Source organism: Glossina fuscipes, unplaced genomic scaffold, assembly GCF_014805625.2.
Source record: "Glossina fuscipes isolate IAEA_lab_2018 unplaced genomic scaffold, Yale_Gfus_2 0, whole genome shotgun sequence".
NCBI lineage: Eukaryota > Metazoa > Arthropoda > Insecta > Diptera > Glossinidae > Glossina > Glossina fuscipes.
Genome location: NW_023998414.1, coordinates 9,236,813 through 9,253,834, shown reverse-complemented (window position 1 = coordinate 9,253,834; position 17,022 = coordinate 9,236,813). Strand labels below are relative to the sequence as shown.

General features: G+C 34.3%; 1 protein-coding gene across 5 annotated transcripts in view; it reads right to left on the bottom strand.

Annotated features, from left to right (window-relative positions):
* Nucleotides 1-5,075: 5,075 nt before the first annotated feature.
* Nucleotides 5,076-17,022, bottom strand: part of LOC119636086 (dipeptidyl aminopeptidase-like protein 6) — a 249,463-nt gene continuing 237,516 nt past the window's right edge. For all 5 annotated transcript variants that reach the window (XM_038031233.1, XM_038031207.1, XM_038031226.1 and 2 more), the window contains 11 exons: nt 14,550-14,664; nt 14,383-14,481; nt 12,922-13,016; nt 12,652-12,737; nt 9,354-9,775; nt 9,136-9,286; nt 7,353-8,501; nt 7,103-7,297; nt 6,879-7,039; nt 5,740-5,945; nt 5,076-5,672 (listed from right to left, as the gene is read on the bottom strand). In XM_038031233.1, coding sequence (XP_037887161.1) covers nt 5,532-5,672; nt 5,740-5,945; nt 6,879-7,039; nt 7,103-7,297; nt 7,353-8,501; nt 9,136-9,286; nt 9,354-9,775; nt 12,652-12,737; nt 12,922-13,016; nt 14,383-14,481; nt 14,550-14,664 — 2,820 coding nt within the window. In that variant the 3' untranslated portion in view covers nt 5,076-5,531. The remainder of the gene's footprint in view (nt 5,673-5,739; nt 5,946-6,878; nt 7,040-7,102; nt 7,298-7,352; nt 8,502-9,135; nt 9,287-9,353; nt 9,776-12,651; nt 12,738-12,921; nt 13,017-14,382; nt 14,482-14,549; nt 14,665-17,022) is intronic.

The window sequence follows — 17,022 nt, the reverse complement described above, 5'->3', positions numbered from 1 at the left end:
TTTTTTTCTCTTTGACACGATCTAAAATAAATACTTCTTAGTAATATAAATCAACCATTGAATTTCTTGTTATCAAACTATTTACACTTCACACACTTCTAAATATTCTGTATTTAAGGCTGAAATATTTCGTTAGTGTTGCCTGATCATCGCATCGAAGACTCTATACACCATAAGACTAGACATTTGTTTAGTGTTTTGTTAATGTCAGCAGTCAAAAGTTATTAGACAGAGACAAGAGGGCTCTTCTGTACTGTAATATAACGGTTGTCTCGCTCTTGAGAGATCGATTGCTACGATAGCAAACATATGAAATGAAATACCCGGAGAAAGACATAATTTGGCAAAAAATTGCCAAATGGTTCAGAAATAAAGCGCAGTCTTCCACTCTCTACATTCGATTGAATCGTTACGAGGCATGGGGCATGGGGGTGTTTTTTAGAGCATATGCGCCACTGTATACATTTTAGTGTTTATATTAATTCAAATTGCTTTGTAGTACCTAAAGACCTTAGTGATGATCGACGTTAGAATCCGTTGTTACCCGAGGGCCACAGACTTCTAAGATATGCGAAAATATTATGTGAAATGATATGAAATATAGTATCGATTTAGCCACGACTACATTTTAGTAAGAGTGAAAATTTGTGAAATAAAATGTTTAATTATTTATTTATTTATATGGAGAATACAATACATAAGTCCTTCAAGGGCCAGTTCAATGTAGTAAAGCATCTACATCTAACACGCCAGTATAGTTTGCATTAAAAAATTAAAGTTTACACTTAGAGCTATACAAATATATTTAATTAGTCGTATATATATATTAGTTACTAGATGAACCGCAGTCGCCAGATGCAGCGCAGTCACTGAGTGTAGCACAGCAACTAGGTGCAGCGCAGTAGTCAAGTGCAGCACAGTCGTTAAATGCAACGCAGTTAATGAATGCAGCACAGCAGCTAGGTGCAGCTCAGTCGCTGGATGCGGCACAACAACTAGGTGCAATTCAGTTGCCAGTTGCAGCGCAGTCGCTTTGTACAGCACAGCAGCTAGGTGCAGCGCAGTCGCTGGATGCAGAACAGCAGCTAAGTGGAGCGCAGTCGCTAGGTGCAGGGCAATAGCAGCTAGGTGCAACGAAGTTTGCAGTACAGTTTGACATATGCAGTTTGGCTCCCTAGTCATATACAAGAGATTCCACAAACGAGATTAATACTATTCAGAACTTTGTACCATTGTGGTAGCATTCTACAATATATCCGTCCCCTAAGTTTAAATCATGTAAAACCATACGACGCCTAAACAGTTTTACCACTCTTTAAGATTTATTTAAAACCTTTACAGACCCTAGTTAACAGCCTGTCATCCACTCGCAAAATCACATAGATTAGGGAAGTGAGGCCCCCAACAACATAAGCGAACAACATATTATTCACTATACAACCGCGGCAAGGTATTTAAATACGGAAGGCGTTATTGGAATGCGAAAATCAGATATTAGCAGATAGTGTCAAAAATAAATCAATGGGCGTAAGATGATATATACATGCTAGCTCACCTATTTAATCGTTAATGGAGGATGTATTACTAAATCAATCGGGACCATTTTTGCACGAAACTTGCAGGTGGTTCTCGCGAATATTGGGTACCAGTTTTTCACAGGATGGGAAGTTATAGACAAAAACATGAAAAAATTGTACGAGTTTTTTAGGTTATTTTACGTTTATCTATATGGTGGCCGTATTTTTACAAATGAAAAATTTATTAGCCCACCGTGCGCTGATTGGCGTAATTGCTCACGGTATTGATGGAACGACGAAACGATTAGAAAAAGCTAAACGAAACTAGGGAATGCAAATATAAATAAAAAATGAAAGCATACTTGACGGTATAAAGAATTAAAAGAAAATTCATTGTTACTACTTATTATATAATGTAGGGAAACATTAAATATGTATACAATTGCCGAAAAGTTACAATATAAAAAGAATCTTATAAAAATTTTTTAAAGAGTTTATGTATTATGAACTTTTCGGATGGTAGAACCTATCAGACACACCTTATCTCATTGCTATGATCGGGATTTATCCTTCAAAATACCTCAAACGTAAGTGACGTTTATAATTTATCCCAAGTTTCAGAGACATTTTATCAACTTTTTAAAAAGTTATAAGAAGTCATAAGATGTATATATTATGTGTCGATAACTTACAAGAGGTTGTAGAAGTTATAAGAAAGTTGTTATAATCCGATTACTTAAACCTATAACATACAAGTTATACATGCTGCTCTGAAATTTGTTATAAGATTTTTTGTTTTTATGACCAGCCACTCAGAGGATGCTTCCTGACCATGCGGTCATCGGGAAGGGTTGCAAGGAAAGTGCGGTGAAGAAATATCAACGAGAGTTTGTGAACGTTCGTCTCGATAATGAGGATATTAGGTTTAAGAATTTATAAGAAGGTATAGATCTTGGAACTAATGAAATTAGGCATTTCACATAGGTACTAGCGTCGTTCAAGGCATGTCAAAAATTTGCAGTTGCATAATGTCTCTGAAAGTTGTCATAATTCGATTCAAAAACTGCGACTATTCTTGGCGGACTATTTTCACTTTACTAAATACTTCGAATTCAGCTGTTTTTGCCAAATAGCTAAAAATGAAGACGAAAACTAGTTTTCAGCTTAGAGATTACATCCCTGATTTTAATATTTTAAAAACTGTCGTTTTTTCAGCAGTCGTATTTCTTTTCGCAACAATACTGGATGTGGATTTTACGTTGAATAGGACAAACTCTTGACATCTAACCGACTCACAAAACTAATGTAAATACTGGACCCTACGTGGATCGATATGTAGCTGCTAAATCAATCTTCACAAAAGTAAAAATATATATGAGATATGTGTTAAGTACCTCGCTGTGATGGGTAACTTAAAGGGTCAGTCTTCAAAATAATTTAAGAAATCTATTACAAATGTTATGCTTTTTAATGATTTTTTTTTTTTTTTTTTACTTTGCTTTTATTTATTTCAGTATTCTTTTGTTATCATTATTAATATTTCTTTTTTAATTTGTAATTGCATTTTTATAAGCAAAGTTAACACAAATCGCATAATTATACACATTTAAAGCTTTCTCGTTTTAAGTTGAAAATTTTAAGGAATTTTGCTTAAAAATCAATTCAAATGAATGAAAAAAAAAAAGGAAAAAAAGAAGGAGTTAATAAGTTTAATTAATTAGTTGTAATCATGCATAAATCAATAGGTAGATGAGAGATGTATATTGGATTATGTACCGAATGTTTTTCAAACGACCACGATCAACTTGTATTGGAATCAGAAAAGCCGCTAATAAATTAAAATACGTAAGTCAGAAATAATAGCAAAAAGCAAAAATGAAACATTAATTTACGATTATTTGAAAGAATCCATCTCCCGTAATGAGTATGTACGTATGCCAACATATGTACTATAATATTACTAATAAAATCATTTCAATCCACCTGGAATAACACTATTCTTGTTTTTTTTTTTTGTAAAAACAAAAAATGAAAAAAAAAAAATGAAAAAAATAAAATTCGCTTTATTCTAGCAATCACTTAAGTATTTGTTTTCACATAAGTTTCGTTTTACAAAAAAATTACGCTAATATTATCATTTATATATTCGATATAATAATGAATTATAAATTGCATTAATTGAATAATTCAATAGGAAATAATTATTAACAAATTTATTTATACATTAATTTATATAATTTAATTAAATATAAAAATCCAGAGAAAGAAAACCTCTTAAATATGATAAACATTCAGTCAATTAATTTACATACCGCACTTAAAAGTCGCATTTAAATCTAATTAATTACCAAAAAAAAAAAAAAAAAAAAAAACAAAAAGAAAAAGAAAAACTAGACAGAACCTTCTAGTCGACCAAGGCCGACTCTTAGATACCCTATATCGTTTCGCCCGACACTGTTAATCACTCATTTTCGTAACAATACACCAAAAGTTACATATTATTTTCATGTAAAGGCATACTTTTCATAAAATCCCCACGTGTTGGACGGTAGTCACATTGTCAAGTGGCTTGGTCCAAATTTAGCAAACTTAATTTACTTGTCAAAGATTTTATTTTTTAGATTAGATTAAACTTTGTCGCTATAGCAGGGGTTTACTTTCATGAGCACCCCTATATTTGGCCTATGTGATCTAAATTTTCTATGGTTAGCTTACTAAGGACCAATTCGCATCGTAAAATATAAAAAATTAGTTGTTTTTGGTAGAGAGATTTATTCCCCTTATATAGATTAAAATCCAAAAAATAGCTTTACTTGGTCCAAATTTGGCAAAGTTAATTTTTATGTCAAATTGTTGTTATAAACGAAATTTCATCAAGACGTATTGAAAATTTGGCATTTTTACCATAAAGAGGTGCTGTGTTCATAAGAAAGGGGATTCGAAAAATTGCCTAAGCGAAGTTTTCCGGGAAATTCTGAAAATGATACTATTTTTATATAGGGAGAGTGGTGGAAAAATTAACGAAGACGTTATTACTTTTCGAATAATCAGATACTTTAATTCGTCCAAAGAAAACAGACAGACACAAGAACAACTAAGCATTCAATGAAATATATTCGACAATTTGCAAAGATTGGCGAAGTTTGTATGAAATAGCCGCGGAGATCGGACGAAGTAATTTAATATGAGGCTGTTGCGCAAACAGGACTACGGGAAAAGATAGGGAGCGTGTTAAGGAAGTCATGAATCGATATCTTATCTCTCTCACTAAGGTAAAGAAGTTAGGTTTAGGATCAACTTCGATGATTTATAGATAGAATATTAAAATCCTTATCATGAAATAAAGTCATCGAAGCGTATTTCTATTCCTTATAATCAATATAACATCTACACTCGTCTATTTGACTTGTTGTAAACTAACCAACTCAAAGCGAAGATCACAAATTTTGATATTTTTATTGCAATTATAGACGGACGGACATGACTTAATCAATTTCGCTATTCACGCTGATCAAGGAAATATTTATTTTTTGAATTTTTTGAATTTTTTTTAATAATTATGGATATAATTTAATCAGGGATGAAATAAAAAATACATTACACAATAAATATTATTTAATAATAATTATACATGCACATAGACATTCATACACATTAACAAATATATATGTATATATGACAATCGTAACAAAAAATTTATTATTAATCGTTAAATATCATTATTAGTATTAACACATAACTGTTTTCATCATTATTGCGATTAATCTTAAATATATAAAAAATTTTTGAAAAGAAAAAAAAACGCAACAAATTAAAAGCTCGCACAAAATTTAAAATAATTATATCTATTAATTATTAAATTCATTGTTTGTTTCCTCACTTTCGCCAACCATTTTTTTTTTAATTGTTATAATTTTTTTTATTTGATTTTCTATAGTAAAATTATCCTAAACTATTTCTTTTACTAGATTATAACCAAAAAAAAAAAAAGAAAACTTTGCTAAACCTTAATAATTATTGTTTGAACACAAACAGTCCAGTTGGATCCCATTCGCTATCATCGCTGGGTCCGAAGCAATCATCAAAATACCATTCCATCGTTTGGTAGACATGCGATAGTGATTTTGTCATATAATGATCCTCATCGGGATAGACCTGTTATAATTTTAAATGGAATATCAATTATGATAAAACAATCATATCTGCTATATGTTAATTTTACCTGATGGCGAAATTTCACCTCTTGATCCACCAAAGCTCTCACCAGCATTAATGTATGCTCTTGGTGTATCAAAGTATCGGCGGTACCGTGTATTAACATTAAATTTCTGCCTTTAATGTTACCAGCACGCATTGTCAGATCGGCATCTTGCAAAGCATGGACATAATCGCCTTTAAGGGGTATATATCGTTCAGTGAAAAAGGAATCTGCCGAGTAATAAGAAAACGATCAAGCACATTCTATCAAAAAGATTAATAAAGTTTAGATGACTTTTCTTCTGATTTAAAGTGGAATAACACTAAAAAGTAATCCAGGCAATTATCAGAGCGTTTTATGTCGAATTAATATTTTAAATTTAGCGATTCGTTCATACATTAATTGCAAGGTAAACTTTTTTCCAAGACTTAATGAAAGTATTTATCGAACCTGTGCTTTGAATACGATGACGAAAAATGTCAGAAACTTGCGATTTTAAAAGTTTAGTAGACATAATGGGAAAGCAGACTGACGTGAGTAAGTCAGTTCTATGACTTGCGAGAATTAAGAAGATATGTCCATTATGAGGTCTCCGAAGGGGACTTGAAAAATGTTTGTGGTAATTCTTCGATATCGTTGAGTTTATTCCTTACGCGATGAGGTCCAATGATGACTCTACCAAATATTATTTTAAGGTTTCCTATCGATATATATATATATGTTATCTGCATCGTAAGTTAGTGAAAATATATTGAAAATGCTCGAAAGTTGTTTTATTTATTTTCATAAATTGAACGTGAGTTTGCGATCGAACCATATCGGGGTTTTTGTCGAATTAAACCTTTGCACCCGAACGGCGCCCGAGAGGCGCCATTACTATTTTTGATAATATTGCACATTAAATTGTGCATGTGTTGTAAATTTTTTTATTTGGTGTAGGATTATTAAAACTACTGGCGAGTAGCTGAATACCCACACTAAAAAATGGTTCGGGTGCGAAGGGTTTAAAAATGAACAAACGAGCGATCAACTTCAATTCAGTGATGGTGAGAATTCCAACAAGATTCGGGTGAGACAGATCTACGCTCAGAAAAATAAAGTTTGTATATGTCTCTTTTACTTTGTTTGTAGTTTTAAAAGATTTTTTTGAATTATAAACTTACAGTGATAACCAAACGATGCTATAGGATTGACGGCTACGCCGCATTGTAAAACCTGTTGCGAGTCATCGATAAGGGTCATGGCCGTGGCATAGCCGCCATAACCCCAACCGTAAGCACATATGCGCGAGGGATCTATAAATTTGAAATTGTCGCGCAAGTAGCTACAAAATGAATGGATGTTACTTTCGGTATTCGCTTTAGCAAAGAAAGATTAAAGCGCTTACGTTAGTACTGCTAACTGGTCTTCCACTTCCACCTTACCCAATTTACCATGTATTTGTGTGCGTAAAAGTTCGCCTTGATAGCCGCTACCACGACCATCAATTTGTGCTACAATGAAAGAGCGTTGACTACATAAATACCAATTCCAGTTGAGATGGAAACGCTCGTTAACTAGTTGTGAACCAGGTGCAGCATCACTGAAAGGACAGCATAAAATAAACATATTTCCTATTTATCGTTTATTTAACTTACATTTGCAATATCATTGGGAATGCGACCTCTTCATCTTCTTTCATTCCTGGGGGTAAATATAATTTTACTTGTGCATGAAAGCCATGACGTATTTCGACGCTAAATGTTCGTATTTGCGGTACGGCGTACTGCTGGAAGCGATGTCTTAAATTATCCCCAGCATTTAAGATCAAAGTTTTTAAATTATTTTGTGTTTCTACTAAATAGACGCTAGGTGTTTCGGGACCGAGACATTCTTGCACATAATATGAGAAATTCTTACTAAAGTAAATATTATTGAATCGACAATTGCGTGGTATCACGTAAACCTGTTCCCCCTCTTCAATATCATCCTCGTCATAGCCGTAATACAGTGCTCTGGTATGAGGCAATCTATACGTTGCCGGTGAGTTATCACATGTCAGGCAGGTGGGCTGTGATGAGGTGATATAAGTACGATTCGTTTTGGTAACATTCAATTTAAGGCTGATCTTGTAGAGGTGCCTTTCACCAGGACGCTTCTCAGGAGCAGCCATAAAATAAACAATTTCATTCGCCTCATCCCATCCCACAATTTCGGTTACTTCAAAACGGCCCATAGTTAAAGGAACCGGTCTACGATCCAGCGATGATATGAAGACTACATGACGAAAGTGTCCATGTTCGCCATCACGTACGGGCAGACGCTTTAACAAATAACCGCCGTTACTTATCTCATACGTTGTCTGCCCATTTGTTATATTTTGAAAGTTTTCCGGTTTACCATTTGTGGCATTAATTGTAGCGATATTGTGATTTCTCAGTTGTTGACTGAGAAGTACGGAAAAGATGGGTCTTTCGGCTGGTAGTACCCAACCGTCGTTGATGGTTACCTCTGTGTGTACTGTGCTACAATGAAAGTCGGGCGCTCTGCACACTACAGTAGTGGCTTTAGTTTGAGCACGATTAGTTACAGTGACCGACAGATCGATAGGTGAAGCCCAGGTAAGAGCACCTACGTAACTACCATTTGCCAGTTCCGGTGGCAATTTTATTTGTGTAGGAAATATATACTTGAGGACGGAAAGATTTACTACATTCACGGTGATATTAGGATTGGTGGATCCAGCTTTTGGGTAACGTTGCGACAAAACCGCCGGGTATTTCAGATCATCACCCATCCAGGTGTATCTGAAGCAAAGAAATGATTTTATTCACTTATATTAATATTCTTTTAATTATTTAGCTTAGTTTCCTTAACAAAATTTAAATTTATTGAGTCTATCGCATAACTACTTAGTGAAATTCGATGGGATGTTGCTAACAGTTTTTTTTTCGCGCTTGAACATTTATCAAACATAAATGTTCGTCGTGCAACATTTTTGGTAATATTTTAAGATAGTAATCATCGCAATATATGACTTATGACAAATGTGATGTAAAATTAAGAAACGCATATTTTACTGGGCAAATGTGTCACACACATTTCCTTTTAAGTCTCACAGGAATCAGGACAGTAATCATATTTGATAATCATTTGTATGACAACAACAAAGATCACATTTACTCTCAATAACGATGAATTAACTGTCGCGGGACATTTATGTTTTTTCTCTACGAATTTATACGAACACACACATCACTTTAAGCACAAATAAAGATAACTGCATTTATCCTAAACAACGGCCCTTTAGGCACTTAATTCTGTAAAATGGTGGGCTAATAGTCTTTTCGGCATTTTCTCTTTGATATTGGTTTTTACAAAGAGATGCTCGCATTTTTGAATCTAAAAGAAGTGAAGATATTAAAACAGATGTACACTCACTTGTATTCGGTGACCTCGCTATCATTAAATGTTAGAAAGGCCAAATAAAGACCGTCCAGTGAGAATGCCATACTTGTTCGTTTACTATTTAGTTCGGGCACATTTTCATAGGTCCAATCCGGTATGCCATTATAAATTATACCTGCCTGACCTGCAGCGAACATTTGAAATAATAGCACATGATCATAGTACACGCATACATAAAAATCCATATCTACCCGTAGCTGTTATCCGACATACAAGTTCACCTTGCACCTTCGGCTTGTAGTAAATGTCGTTTTCATAAACGAAAGCAATCGCTTGATTTTGGGTGAAAGCTTTATTCATATTAATACTGGTAGACAATGAAGCCGAAGCCTGAACTTGGGCAGGTGTTGGTGGTTTAACTAAATTCGCTGCACTAGCGCCATTCGCTAAACTATTTAATAATAGGCTACCAGTTGTGCTTAGTGGTGTTGAAATAGTTGTGGCAGTAGCAGTCAATGTACTGCTCTGTTGCTGTATATTGAATGCATTTAGAGAAACCTGTTGATTATGATAAGGAGCCCATAACACATATTGTAAACGTGGTGCTTCCTCTAAATTTTCAGTTGGTCCCAGGGGAAAACGATTCTCGGTTAACACTTCATATACATGATGCCTGCAAAACGAATATTAATTAAAAAATGAAATTAATACAAATGTTAAAAATATTAGAAGAAATTGTATGCGACAGTATATAGTAGGGTGTGTATTATTTGAAGAGATGGCCATGCAATATATAAAAAAATTTTTAAATTGAGTTAAGCTGGTTGTGGTATTTACTACATATCCATACTGTTTCATGGATCTATTGACTTTTCTGAAAAGGATGATGAGCTCCAACGAACCTTCTAGTAAATCCTTAAGAGGATAATCGACGTATAATCGAAGAGCAATTATAACAACAGCAGAAGCTAAATCATTAATAAAATATTCACAACAACCACTAAATAAATAGTAATAAAAAGTGGACCGAATTTTTGATAATGTTGGACTGCGTGTTTGCGCAGGGTCTGGCTAAATCGGGACCCGATACCGAACGCTTTGCAATGTGTTGACTTTGTGAGCGGTATGGGCACGCGAAGTATACGGGCTTGACGGAGAAGACTGCGGATTGACTGTGATTGACGCACGTAGAGTGAGGCGTGTGGACCGTCCTCTACGGTGAGTATTCAAATTTCGACCTCGGAGCGTATCGCATCTCCGAATAATGATTCGAGTGGTGTGCCAATCGGGGACCTGCCGTCCGTTGATCTTGTCTGTTTGCCTGATCGCCTTTAACGAATAAAGATTTGGACCAAATGGATCAGCTGGCAAAACCTAAAGACGAGCAAAAATCTTACCCAGGGCGCCTAGGGGTACGAATGCTGAAGCTGTAAAAAATACTCCGAGTATGTCTCCAGTTTAGGGCGAAGGCCCCACATCTTTTGACGCATCCTATTGCGCGTCTCATAATTATGCAATCGGTCTGTTTACAAAGGCTGACATAACTAGTCAAGTTGGGTTAGCCACAAGCAGTGCTGGGGCGCAATCCTCCTGTCCTAATAATAGTGGAAGAAGTGAATTAGTTTCGATACCACCGAGGAAGGCGGGGTTTATTTCCGGAGTGGCTCCCTATACGGTAGTGTGGTAGTAGATGACATGAAATTCGTAATATCATTCGAAGCAGAATTTCTGTCTTTAAGTCGAAACCAACAGAAGAAAGGATGATTGTTTCGCTCAAAGAGCTAATGCCCACGGAACACCTCAATGCTGTCTTGAGCAAGTCATTGTGGCCGAAGGATACTCTGGTTAGAAATTTCACGCACTTGGCAGTTAAGCTAAATAAACCGCATAATGTATCGCCGGTAAAATACTAGGTATGCAACTTAGGGAAGGTCCAGTAACATTTATTTAGCAAAACGTTCTACGGGGTCGTTCTACTTTTCTAAATTCGGTGAGCGCGGAGTTTTCTTCTCTAGGGTTCATTGAAACCTGGTGACGGCCTTATTTACATTCGTCGGAACTTTTTGACAATATGGTCCCCATTTCAACATCTGATGGAGCTATTGTGTTTCAAGGTTCAAGTTTAGCTCAAATACTAGAGCAAAACTATTGAAACAAATTGAAAAACGCCTTAATTTGTACAATTTATCTCTCACGCGTTGTAATTGCGTTGCAATTGATGGTTGATTAACCTCAGTTCTTAAATCAATGCCTTCCTATAAGCAAGCAATAAGCTAGACACAAATCTCCTGTACCTGAAATCTCCGCTTAGTAGAGAAATTCAAATCAGATCACCATCGCCTTTGTATCTTATAACATTTTTATACCATACATCATGTGGGTTGCAAGGCTAGTATAGATTTGCATGGATGTATGTAACGCCCAAAGTGGCTTGAGATAAAGTCATCTTTTATCGATTCAGAAAGCGATTCTAAATTTTTCTATCCATCGGTCCGTTTTATTTTTCGACCACTTCCCACTTTAAGCCCTTATCTTGAAAATTCGTTATAGGAGCAATTATATTAAGCGATGGATGTTGTGTGGTAGTTAACGGTGGATCGTGTCCCACTACATAATGTTTTTTCCTGCTTTATTCTAATTTTTATTTTTATTCATCCATTTATTTATTTATTTATATATTATAACATTATCCCCTTTCCGTACCCATTACCAAAGGCTGAAGGGTATATTCACACGCCCTACAATCCTCACATGTCTTTGCAACTTCGTCCTCCCTTGTTTTTTGCTTATTCCTTATAAACAACAACATGTGCGCCCACCCATCCATATTATATAAAGTATGAAAATTTACTTCTTCTTCATTTTTTGAAGTCCTTTTCAGCATCATGCTGATGGGTGGTTTTCTTTTCATTTGTTCGATAAATTTATAAAATGTTTGAAGCGATCCGATTCGAGACTTATAATGATGATAAAATTTCTTTAATTAGCTTAAAACTTAAAAAAAAAAAAAAAAAAAAAAAAAACTACAAGATAATGACTATAAGATGTTCCCACGAATAAATTAAATTATTTATAATATTTATGTAGGTAAAGAAAACCGATCCATTAGCGTTTGTTTCATTGCAAAAAACAATACGATATTTATGATATTTTCAAATATATCATAGATGAAGGTGAGCATATAAGATTCGATTGAAAATGCATATGTACGGATTTCTTATTTGTTTATCGTTATTGTTATTGAAGTATGCAAATAGAACAAAATGTTTATTTACTGATAAAAGCTATTAAAAATTACTTTAACCAGTCATTTTACGTGAATATATGCATGTTGTACACGTATATATATATCAATTGATTTGCAGATGTAGAGAAAATATTCGAAGGCATTGATTTGAATATGTGTTTGAATATACATTTATAGCCAGTGTCTTGTGCATAGATGCGTATAGATGCTAACGTCTGCTATTACGTTAAATACTTAATTGTGTTTGTTTCTGTTTAATGTGAATATATTTTAATTGATTAAAATACTTGATGAATATTTACCTTGAACCCTCTGCATTGCTATCGGATTGCAATAGAACGTATTTGAGATCTGGCGATGCTAAAAATGTTTCAGCATTCAATTGACGCTATGGCGTGTGGCATGGCAAAGAAACATTGGAATATATTAAAAAAAAAAAAAAAAAAAAAAAAAAAAAATGCAATAACAATAAAAATAAGAAAATAATCTTTATTTAGATCTTTAAAAGCTTAATTTAATAAATATGATGGTAATATAAAAAAATTATTAAAAAAGAAACTGAATTTACTTACGAATGTTGAGTTGGTCATTAAAACACGCGTTGTATAATTATCTAAATTTAATATGGACAAACCTCCGGTTGGATCACGAAATACAAATTCCGTATCTGCAATGACAATAGCAATATAAGGTATCAAAGCTTACATTAAATAAAATATTCTGCATAGTCATGTCATATATAACAAAGATCATGAGTCATATCCATCCGCAAGTTCAATCTTAATAGTTTTAAGAAAACACACACACACACTGACTCACACACTCACACACACATACACACACACAGGCACACACAGGCTCAGACACAATATCTGTGAAGGTTGCAAAAATATTCTAAGCAAACCAAGCTGCCCCCACCTAATTGACGGGAAATTCGTTTACGCTCACATGATAGACACATATTTACGGCAGTGCATCGTGTAATGTGGTTTATTCCGATCGAATGAAACCATTATGAAGGAATGCTACCAATAAAAATTGAAAAGTCAAGATATCGTGAGCTTTCAATATGAAGGAACATGAACGTTCAGGATATATATGCTGTGATCGGCAGAGATTGCCTCTTTCGATTTTCATTTGTTCGGGCCGATGGCACATGGTCTGTCTGACCAGCGTTTTACATTATATGAAGATATCGGAAATTGGTTCGATTCGTGGATAGCCTCTAGAGATATGAAGTGTTCTTCTTCCGAGATGGTATCCGAATGCTACCAGAAAGATGGGACAACGTAATGGCCAGTGATGGACACTACTTTGAATAAAACATAGTGTACTGTTCTTTTACAATAGATACCTAGTTTTTGATAGAATGCGGAGCATTTTGACATCTGGATTGTGCTTGCAGTCGAAACTAAATGCGAGCATACTTGACTAGATTAGCTTGATACTGAAGCGCAATCGGATAAATTTTCTGGTGGATGATCGGTTATTGTGTTAGTACATACTGAATCCGTTGATAGGGTGATAAACTAAGCTTATCATTTGACCTGTCTTTGCATAAGGCATACTTTCGGATATGAGGCCTTAACTCGACTAGGCTGGATTACTCAAAACCACAAGAGATATTACACATGTATTCGATCGAAAATTGTACGTAATTGAAAAACTGTACACAAAATTATCAATGGCACCAACGTAAACGATAAATTCATCTCGATTGCATTCCTAATCATTTCATTTTACTCCATTAACGCATTCAAAAGTTGTGTGTTGACTATGATTAATTAAGCAAAGAGTCATATTATCTATCTCAGATTCATCTTGGTATTGCATAAATTCGTATCGTACATTAAATGTACCTAATGTGCGCAACTAATGTAGCGCATACCAGCAACAAAAGATGAATTAATATAATTCCTAGTATACGTTATAAAATAAACTATTTATGAGCGATGCAAGCGTACTTTGGTTGTCTGATGTATTGATGGATTATAATAAAATGTAATTTGCTTATTTTGGCTATAAGAACTTACCACTATGCCACGTGCCATTAAATGATTTCCATTGAAATCTTTTACCCAGAATATCATTCAAGGTCAAACGATTGCCACGTATACGTAAGCCTTCATCCTCTGAAATTATGCAGCAACAATGCAGAAAATTAATATGCGTGCTTTAGATGAATTGGTTCAATAAATACCTGGTGATAGTAAAAATATGGAAAATATAATTAAACTGAAAACGGCTGCTATGACCAATAATGCTATAAAAATGCCTCGCCAATTACGTCTCTCCGGTGAAATGGCCACCAATTCCTAGAATGAAATAAATGACAATATTTACAACAATTATTGCAAACTTCTATAAATTCTTCTCTTGGTTTTTTTTTTTTTTTTTTTTTTTGTTTTTTGTACAAAATTGCATTTTTTACTTTTTCCACTTGCAATACAGGGTGTATTAAATTGGTGCGGATGTATGCAACATCCAGCACGATTTAAGATGAATCGATCTTTTATGATATCAACAGCTCGATAATTATTTTCTCAACCGATTTAAGCTTTCCTGCCTACCGATTTGTCCGTCTGTTTTGTGTGTTCATATACTAACCTACAAAATTCAATATAGGAGATATTTTGAGCAAATTTGCTACACCAAAATGTTTTGACTCAAGAGCGAATTCTGCTGAAAACAGATTGAATTCACTAATTATTGTTACCGCTTCCTATGTAATGCCTTGAAGAGTGTACGGAAATATATTCATTGTATACAAAAGGCTTGTCTCTAATAATTAATTAATATGTAGGTTAAGAAGAAAACATTAGATTGAAAAATACATGGATGCACATCAGACATGTAGACGTGTAAACCGGATGAGATATATTCAGAAAAGCATTCCGCACCGATTTGTCTAATAAAAGCAAATTTCAAATTATATTTTCTCAATTTGGTTAATCTTAAGCGATTGCTTAGATTCGTTGGGCTATAGTTTAGTTTATTTAATGGTTAAAATGCCCGGATACTTGGTGCAGTAGACCGTGGATTGAAATTAATTGCATTAGTTTTGGATAAAGCTAATATGGGATGATGCACAAAAAAGGGGATCGAAATGATTACTTTTGGTAGCAAATAGGTATGTGTCGTTGGTATCTCGAGAACGCTAGAACAGTCACAAAAAAATTTCTTATAGAAATTGGAAGGTGTTTGCATGTAAACAAAACTCGCCAAGAAATTTCGGAATATTACATGCGGTACAACTATACTTTCGGGGGTGGAAAATTAAAAGCGATTAAAACGTGCTCGGCAGTTATCACTCAGTTAAATAATACGCTGCACAAATTTGTCTGCTAGAGTTTTAGTCGAATAAAAATGAGTTTCTTAGAAAGAGTGGAAAAAAGGGTGGAATTTGTGAAGAGAAAATACGAATTTAAATTAATTATATCCTACAGCACTCGTGGTAAGGGAATATTAAGTTGATTCGGATGAATATGCAACACATAGACGGGCTTAAGGTAGTCCCATCTTCTATTACATTAATTGACTCAGAATTATTTTCGTAATTGGCTCTAGTTTGTGTGTCCATCTGTCCATCCATATACCAAGGCAACCCGTTAATAAAACAACTGTAACAACTGTAAACCAACAATGAAAACACAATGAAATTTTGATACATATCGTGTGAAGGTGAGTATTATGTAAAAAATCCTATGGATTTGGCAACAGTGTTGCCCAATATGCAGCAGACCGAAACCTTGTTGAGAGCTGCAGTATATGAAAATATATTGTATGTTTATGATCACATTGTCCAAGATGTGGGTGTGTTTTAATTGCGTTATTTGCGCGAGAAAGAAACGTAACTGTGAATGAAAAGAATTATACTGAAGTTGAAGTGGGTCTTACTTAAGGCTTAAATGAAATTGAAAAACACTGTTGCGGAAATTGTAAATTTTGAATTTATTCAGTTATTATAACTCGCAAGATGTCTTAGAGGATCAAAAACATGTATACGATTATTTGCGATCGTTACAAATGAAATGGCAATGTTAGTGTGCCTTTATTTTAGATTATTACGTATACAAAACGTTAATAAAAACACTGCAAAACTTTGTTCAATTTAATGTTTTTAAAAAATTCTCAACAAAACAAAAACACTCTGAGTGCATTGAAGTATTCAGTGAAACGCGACAAATCAATCAAGAATAAATATATAAAGAAAAAAAAAAAAAAAAACAAAAATGAACTACTCCAACAAAAGAGAAATAGAAAATGGGAAAAGGGAAAGGCGGAATAAAAAGGAAGCGAGTCAGGGCTTCGTATAGCTAATATTCATTATGTGTGTATTGTACGTATACATGATTAATTCGTAGAGCGTAACTTTGGCACAGATGTGAATACTTTATCTGAAAAATGTAGTGCAAAATAAGTTGTACGTTCATCCAAACATACATACTTATGTTGGTATAAATCTGGAATATATTAAAGTGTCTTACTAAGCATCACTTTTCCTATTCTCATATAAGGACAGCTTAAAAGTGGGCTATGCAAGCGCACACTGTGCGAATTATTATAAATTTCGGGGTGTGTGTGTGTGTGTGTGTGTGTGTGTGTGTGAGAAAGAGACTGAGAAAGAGAGAGAGAGAGAGAGAGAGAGAGAGAGAGAGAGAGAGAGAGAGAGA